The 9,092-nt window shown below is 30.5% G+C and overlaps 1 protein-coding gene across 1 annotated transcript in view; it reads left to right on the top strand.

The window, feature by feature from the left end:
- LOC117178850 (lysosomal alpha-mannosidase-like) overlaps positions 1-9,092 on the top strand; it is a 155,055-nt gene that overhangs the window by 142,795 nt on the left and 3,168 nt on the right. The window contains exons 8-16 of the mRNA XM_033370359.1: positions 2,759-2,972; positions 3,045-3,241; positions 3,369-3,571; positions 3,699-3,913; positions 4,136-4,352; positions 7,077-7,194; positions 7,599-7,875; positions 8,018-8,257; positions 8,408-8,557. Coding sequence (XP_033226250.1) covers positions 2,759-2,972; positions 3,045-3,241; positions 3,369-3,571; positions 3,699-3,913; positions 4,136-4,352; positions 7,077-7,194; positions 7,599-7,875; positions 8,018-8,257; positions 8,408-8,557 — 1,831 coding nt within the window. The remainder of the gene's footprint in view (positions 1-2,758; positions 2,973-3,044; positions 3,242-3,368; positions 3,572-3,698; positions 3,914-4,135; positions 4,353-7,076; positions 7,195-7,598; positions 7,876-8,017; positions 8,258-8,407; positions 8,558-9,092) is intronic.

Below are 9,092 nucleotides of genomic sequence, written 5' to 3' on the forward strand. Positions count from 1 at the left end.
ATATATATATATATTAATAATAAATAATTTTATATTATATATATAAAAAAATATAAATCACTCTCATAATGAAGAATATTTTCTCTTCTAAGAATTTCTTACTTAATAATTCAATATTTCTGTACAAGAAGTGTAGTGTTTCAAAATCCAGAATAACAGTGTTAAAAAAAATAAGAATTCTACAAAGTTTTAAAACATAATGTCTTAAAATTCTTCTGAATATTTTATAATAATTAAAAATCCGTTGAAATTTTTTAAATTCCCCCATATCCCTTAAAACTCATAAAAATCCGTAATTAATCTGGGGAAAAATAGAGAACGAAACAATGTTTAAAGTTATGTTTACATTTAAGGAAGAAGAAACAATCTTTTTAAAATAAATTGTATTGTTTTAAAAAAATGTTAAATTATTTTTTTACCCATTTTTTAAATTTTTTGAAAATCCATTCACGGCAGAAGAAAAAAAAATAGAAAAAGATGAAAATATGGGAATAGTTGAAAATGTGAAAAATTAAACATTTATGCCTACATTTTGAGAGCAAGAAACCATATTTTTAAAATAAATTGTAAAGTTTTTAAATAATATTAAATGATTTTAAAAATGTTTTAAAATGCATTAACGGCGATATAAAAAATACTAATCTTTGTCATTATGAAGAATATTTTCTCTTCTAAGAATTCTTTAATTAATAATTCAATTTTTTTTAAAAAGGAATTCACTGTTTCAAAATCCAAAATAACAAATTTAAAAAAATTAAAAATTCTACAAAGTTTTGAAGCATAACGTCTTGGAATTCATCTTAATCTTTTCAAATAACTTAAAATCCTTTAAAATTTGCCGAAATTTCTCCATATTCCTTGAAATTCATAAAATCCGTAAAAATCCCTTATAATGAAATTTAATTTATTCCCTTATGTTCTCTATAAATTCGTAAAATTTCCTTAAATTCATAAAAATCTATTAAGTTAAGTATAAATAATTTAGAACTCCTTAAATATAAATAAAATTTAAATTATTTAATAAATTTCTCTAAAAAAACACATTTTTTGGTCTTATTTAAACTCAAAGAAAAGCTTAAGTTTCTTTATTTAAGAAAAAGTAAGATGACGATTCCTTTAAATTTTCATTTTTAAAACAAAAGGGGGAATATAACTCAGAGGATTAGGGGAATAAGGAAAGACTGTACACCCTGTAATTAGTATACATTAAACATGATTAATTAATTAAATTAAATTATAAGATTTTCTACTATGAGTAAGAATTTGCAATACAAATGTATTAAAAATATTTTTACACAGATGTAAATGCAATAGTTAAAGTGATGATATAAAACTTTAAATATTTCCAAAAAGTGGATATGTACAAAATTCAAAGCGTACTTACACTAGTAATTGTTCAACAGTATAAACATTATATTACCGCAAATAAACAACTTTAACGGAATTTCAAGCACAACCACCAATTTTCATTTTGATTACCATCTTCATGATAAGAGTAAATAACCGATTTTGCAAATATTTATAAATACAAACGATTCTCAAATTTGTATATAATACAATAATAAACGTCGCCACACATTCATGCTTTGAAATTTACTTTTTAGCTGCTTTCATATATTGTATTTCAAAATTTATATTAGGTATAATGTGTGAAAAACAATACTGTTTATTTTTAGTTTTCAAGTTATCGATTTCTTTTCTTGCATTCGAAACCTCCTCGTACATTTCATAGGTCTTTGGATCACACATTGGAAGACACCTCTTTATCTTCTGCACGTTTCTCCTCAAATTTTTAAATATTTATTATATTATTTTATTGTACTCTTCTTCTACAATTCTAGGACTTAAATCCTTTTCGAAACATTCTTCTTGTATCTTTTTAGCATTTACTTCGCCTTCGGCCAATGATTCAGCGTCATTACCAACGGCACCCAATTGCGGAAATTAATTGGAAAAAACTCCGTGCTTGGAGAAGAAATTTCTGCTGCTTCAATATTTTCTATTTCTTTATCCTCTAAATTGATTGAAATATTCAAATTAGCGTCCACATCAACGGCTACCTCAGCCTGAGAATCTTCAGGAAGATACTTCACCTCTTTTTTAGGCAACAGCACGGAAGGCACTATTTTTGTTTTAAACAAATTTCGCGGACCACGTAAATAGTCCTCCGCCCGAAAATGCAGAAAGCAAACGAGATAACCACTCTTTTGGATTTCCTTGTAGGTTATTTGTGTCAAGAGCGGATTTGACAACGCTTCTAACCACAACAAACCTTGCTTTTCGTCCTTTGGAAATTGGTGGTGCTTTACGTGACGCAACGATTAACACACGGGAACGACACACCTCCGTTTATTTAACCGTATACTCATCGGATTCATTTTTGCAAATAAAATATAGACTTTGCAATACTTTGGCACCGTTTGACACTTTGAATTTTCAAACCTTCAAATTCAATCACGTGTGCCAACGTAGTGCCAACAGTTGGCCGCAATTTGTACTATGTCTGAAATAATAATCATAATTCTTCACATTCGCCCAATAGAGTTGAGAGGGCCTGGGTCATGCGAATTAATAAAAGTACATGTCTATCATTATTGGATCTCATCACTTTCTTCCAATCCACCAAGCTGAGTTATTTTTCAGAACCACCCGAAATATTCGATTTCGTTTATATAATTCATACCACTTTTAAAACTTTTAATATTGATTCCTTATTTTACCATTCTCAATTACGCTACTGAAAATGTTGCATTTTTAGAAATATTAATGCTCGAAATGGGTCTGACTACAACATCATCTACTCAACACCAGCCTGTTACTTAAAAGCATTAAATGATCTTAACGAAACTTGGCCAATAAAGAATGATGACTTTTTCCCGTACGCTAGTGATAAAAACTCGTATTGGACTGGATATTATACTTCTAGACCGGCACTTAAGTTCTTTGAAAGATTGGGAAATAATTTTTTACAAGTAAGCTATTTTTTTTATTTAAAAATACTAATAAAGAGATATAATATTGTTTTCAATTCTTTATATTCTTAGGTTGTGAAGCAAATGTCAGCACTACATAACCTCGCTTCTGATCATATAAAATTGGATAAATTTCGAGAAGCTATGGGTGTTTTGCAACATCACGATGCAGTTACTGGTACTGAAAAACAACATGTTGCTAATGATTACGCACAAATTTTACACAAGAGTATCAAAGGCGCAGAAGAAATTACCTCAAGGGTGATGAGGTTATTATACTAGAATAATTGATTAGATGTAATATTTTGGTGCTTTAAACTTTATTGGATAATACATTAAGAACTTTTCAAATTGATTAGATCTTTATTATAACATACTTTATATTATTTATCACAGGGGGTGGTTGAAGAAAGAGAAAAGTTCCAGTAAATTATCACCTGAGTTTCATTCTTGTCTTTTGCTCAATATTAGTGCCTGTTATGATACAGAAAACAACAAAAATTTTGTTGTAACCTTGTACAATCCAACCAGTCAGCCGCTTAAAACTTATGTTCGGATTCCTGTTTCTAATACAGGATACACTGTTAAAAATTATTTGGGTAATTTCTAAATTAATTTTATATTTGTGTAGATTACTGTTACTAAATACAGTACAGTACGAATATCTTTACAAAACTTTAATTACACTTTGTCGATCAAATAGAATTTTATTTTATGTAATTTTAGGAACTGAGATTTTGACTCAAGTTGTACCAGTTCCACTTACTGTGGAAAGAACTCCAGGCCGTGAGAGTAAAGCTAGATTCGAATTAATATTTTCGGCCATTGGAACACCACCTTTAGGTTTTCAATCTTTCTATATCAGTGAGATAAATCGAAAACCTTTAGATGAAGCAAACAACTATTCTAGAAATGAAACGGCTACATTTATAGGCAGCGACGTGCGTATACAAATTTAAATAATTATGATATAGTAGTCTTCCGTTTGATATAAAAAAAAACTTGTAGCAAACCTACAGATACAATATTTAGTATTTATTTATCATATTTATTTGTTATTATTATATAATAATTTAATCATTATCAATTTTTAATTATGTGTTACGCTAAATGAAATTAATCTATTACACCTTAACGTCAAATCTAATTATAGTTATTTTCAGATGTATCATATTTACGTCGATAAAAGTGGTAATATTAAGATTCAATCGAAGTTGAAAAAGAACCTCAGTTTTAAACAATCATTTTCTTATTATGAAGGTTCTTCACCGCGAACAAATTTCTATCCAGCTAAAAATTCTGGTGCCTACATTTTCAGGCCAATGGAAGAAACAGAAGCTGTTGCGTTTAATTATACAGGGAGTTACAGCATTTTTAAGGGTTGGTATAATTAATTTATTAACGAATAATTAAAAAATTCTTATTTGTTAGACTTTAATGTAAAAAACACAATATTGAGTTTTATTAAAAGCTGAAGGATGACCATGCTTGTCGACTAAAGTACTAAATTTTGTAAACTCGTTTTATTGGCCTTAATTAAATGGTTTAACGTAACATCTGTCCCTGCAGTAAATTATGGTGCTGCTTGTTTTGAAGATGGGTTAAATATTAATTTGATGTGCATAAGTGCGTGATTGTCATGAATCATGTAGTGTAACAGTGTAGTATTCTAGTGTGGTCGATCTTTGCGATCGATAATGTATTTACCTCGCGCTACGCGATCGGTCTTTTTGTACAGACTTTTTGAAACTAAAGGTCAAAGCATTGACATCAGTAATTTAGTGATAGTGAATTCTCTTTTGTTAAAGCTTCTTCCGCTTTAACAAACACGTTCTCATCACGTATCTCGTGCTTCGCACTCGAGTTTACCTCTGAAATTGTATATCATTCCCGTAAATGTATATTATTATAATTCATTACATGCATTGGTATTAAAACTGACGTAGTTTCATTATCTTGCTTAAAAAAAGCGCATTTTTCAAACAAAATTTTGTTATTCAACATTTCTTTCAACTTTTGTCGTTTTTCCATAAACTTAATTTGCTCATTTTCAATGGTATTTGCATGATTTAAACTTTACACATACGGTGCAGGGCTTCAAAGATTTGAAGAAATTTGAAAATATTTTTTGCAATTCATTTTGAATTCACCCTGAATCATTATTGAATTTATCCTAAATTCTTTTGAATTCTTCTAAATTCACTCCATTCTATTCTTACGATAGAATTTTAAAAAGTTTTTGTTTCATTCATCTTGAAGTCTTTAAAACTCACCCTAAATTCGGAGGTATTTAATCAAATTAGTTTGAATCAACTTTCAAATTGTTGAAATTCGGATTCTACTTAAAAATTCCCTATAGGAGGTCACGGAATAATCGCAATAGTTTTTTTTCAACGGTAAAAAGTTTAAAAACATATAAGACGTATAACACCTGTTGACTGCTACACTTCAAACACTGTAAATAGCAGTCAACAGGCATTATAGATCATATATATTTCTTAAACTTTTTACCGCTGCAAAAAAAGTATTGCGATTACTCCGTGAGTTTCCAATCGAAAATTTAACGTAGAATCAGAATTTCAACAGTTTAAAAGTTGATCTTGCTGTTTTTTAGAGTTTTTTAAAAAAAGAACCTGAATGGGGACCCAATGGGGTCTTTTGGGGTGCTTTGTAGAGGCTCCATTCGGTCCCTTCAGTCCGCCAAGGAGTATTAGATTCCCCCGGCTTTTTTCCTGGATTAATAAATATTTTGTTTTCAAAATCTGAGGAATGATAGCGAACATGCTAATGGGCGTCCCTGCACACTTTTGTGTGAGTTAGGTAAAAAAAATTTATTTTGCAAAAAACGCGTGTGTATTTCGAGGTTATGTGTGTTGAAATTATCTCCCCTAATTGATCTGGAGCATGAACATAGGAAATAAGAGACTAGGCATGCCACTGCGGGTGCGATGCAATGAGGGGGGAGGTCCGCCACCTTTTGATGTCCCGCGACGAACATGGCAGCGCCCACATGTTTATATTTTCATGCACAGTTTGTCCGCAAAAATGCTCTAGTGCATAATCAAATGGCACATCGTAAGATGGTGGCTCTCTCCGCTCATGGAATTCTCCCCCCTCCCGTGGATTCAACCCCGCTCGCCCAAGTTAGGATGGCATGTCTAGTCCCGTGTTTCCTATGTCCATGGTCTGGAGTGCTTAACGACAGCATCGGTACGACAGAGAACTGCATTATCGGAATGACAGAGAGCTGAAAAATGACCCTAACCTCAAAATAATACACATGCATAAAATTTGTATGCAGCACAATAACATTTTTTTGGTTATCATCCCTCAAACAATATTCCAGGGACGTCCGTTATGATATTTTGTAGTATCTCCGAATTCAGTTTAAAAAAATTTTCTTCTCCTATGGAAAAAAGCCGGGGGAACTGTAGCTGATTGATCACACGACGAAGTATCACATGCCCTTAAAACTATTCAACTTCTATGTTTTTCAATTTTTTAAAGAGTGGTTACGCATCCGATTCCTCAATTCAGAAAGTCTGCTTTTATTACTTTATATTATAATTTGTTTAGTTTTCATGTTATGAATTGGAAAATATAAATGAGAAAAAAGCCTTTTTGAATACTCAGAAAAAAACTGGTAAATTTGTGTACGCTAAAAGTTGAAGAAACGGCTTATGCAAATTTTCCAGTGCAAGCACTCCTTCTTGTTCGCAAACTTTTTTTCCGTAATGATTACTTTTTTCGAAGCGCTCCTTTCATAATTCAATAGAGCTTGACAGTACATCAAGAAGATTTTTTGTTTTTTGTTTGAAATTAAACAGTTACTGCCAGAAAGTTTTTTGCGTTTCTTGTAAAACTCAAGTTTTATCACTACTGCCCATATGCACTATCTTTATTCATTTGTTTTATTTTGAATACTTTATTTGACATTTTTAATTTTGATCACCAATATTCTATTTGGAGCAGGTATTATCTATTTAAATTTGGTTGCATTATATTTTTACCAATCTATACCAATTGGGAAAATTAAATTCATTTATTTAAAACTATTTCTACAAAAATGTATGGATTTTTAAGTGACCTTGTTTGTTGGATTAGGACCTTTGGTGGAAGAACTTCATATCAATATTAATAATTGGATCAGTCAAGTTGTGAGAGTTTATAGTGGACAAAATCGTATCGAATTTAATTGGCTCGTTGGGCCCATCAATACCACGTAAGATTACGCTTTTAAATCAGTACGTTATACATATATACACTGAGAGAAAATGAAATTGAATAAATGGGTGGCACTATTACCCTGGTTCAAAAACAGGCACTATTGATTCAAATGGATATCCAGTAAACATTATTTAATAATTTCGTTGCAACAGTTATGCTACTTATGAATTTGAATCAATAAAATCTGCTTTTGAACAAGGGCAATAGTGTGGCCCATTGATGCAACAGCACTTTAATCTCAGTATTGTCTCAGACTCTTGGATGAATCAATGTAAGAATAAACTTAGTAATCTGCAAATGTGTACCTATTATAACATTTATGCATATATTAGGATTAAATATTTATTTAACGAAAAAATTATGTTTTATATTTTTTAAATGAATGATTTATAAATTTAGGGGCGATGTTGGTCGAGAAGTTGTGACCAGATACACTACAAACTTGAAATCTGAAGAAATATTTTATACGGATAGCAATGGGCGACAGATGATAAAACGAAAGAGAAATTTTAGACCTACTTGGAACCAAACATTCCATGAACCAATTTCATCAAATTATTATCCTATTACAACCAAAGTATATCTACAAGATTCAAAAAGTGAATCAAAAATGACTGTTCTCACTGATAGATCAGAAGGAGTCACAAGCCTTAAAGACGGGGAATTAGAATTGATGGTAAGGGAAAATTGGAATTAAGTACAACACGATTTTTGAATGTATTTTAAAGTCATTTAATTTTTACTTATTTTGCTCGATAGTCATATATTAGAATATAAAATATAAGAAAAGTTATTATATATTTACTTTTTATTTATAGTTGCATAGAAGGTGTTTAATGGACGATGGGTTTGGAGTATTGGAAGCTCTTGATGAACAGGCATTTGGAGAAGGATTAGTGGTTCAGGGTCAACATTCTATACTTCTAGGAAATAATTCAGATGAATCTGTCGTGGAAGAAAAAAATCAAGCTCTGCAAACGTCTCTGAAACCTTGGATTTTTATTACTCCTATTGAAAACATTTCTTTTGAGGATTGGAAAAATAATTTTAACATGAAGGTCAATAGAAAAAATTTTAATTAAAAAAAATATTTTAAATTTATAAATGAAAAATGTTTTAAATCAAATAATTTAAATTTAAATATAAATCAAATCATGTTATTTTGGTAATTATAAATTATTTATGTGACTTAAATATTTATTTTGCAGGCTTATAGTCTCAATAAAGCTGTGCCTCGAAATGTTCATATTTTAACATTAGAACCGTGGAAGGACGATAGTATTTTGCTAAGATTGGAACATATTTTCGAAATTGGTGAATCTGTAAAATACTCAATTCCAGTACAAGTCAATATAAAGGTACAGACCTTTTTTGAAAAAAAACTACTAGAATTTAAAGAAAAAATTATGGAAATTTTTTCTAGAGAAATAAGCCCTACAAAATAATTAAAATATATATTATCATTTAAAGTGAAACATCTTTTAAGGCAGGACTCTTTCTCTCTTATAATTATACTTTCTATACATTTTATCTGTAATCGCGCCTCCCTTTTTTGCGGGTATTTACAATTGCTGTTAATATTCCTGTTCGATATCCCTATTCTTCGCACGTCAAGCAAAGCTTGTATGTATATGTTCTCTCTCTCTTTCTGCAATCTCTTACTATGAAATTTCCCTACTACTCCACCACTATGTAAGCTCCTTTGCACTCATGCGCATCTTTAATGAATTAGAGTACTCTATATGACACCAAACGCACGTGAAGTTTCACTTCTGCAGGGTGGCCCTACTGCTACACAAAGGGGGAGGGTCGGTAAGGCCGGTTTTTGGCCTAATTTATTTTTGGACCAAAAAATCTGAAAAAATCATGGTAGTATCTTATAAGTATCCCGAG

This window comes from Belonocnema kinseyi, chromosome 1 (assembly GCF_010883055.1).
Source record: "Belonocnema kinseyi isolate 2016_QV_RU_SX_M_011 chromosome 1, B_treatae_v1, whole genome shotgun sequence".
Classification (NCBI taxonomy): domain Eukaryota; kingdom Metazoa; phylum Arthropoda; class Insecta; order Hymenoptera; family Cynipidae; genus Belonocnema; species Belonocnema kinseyi.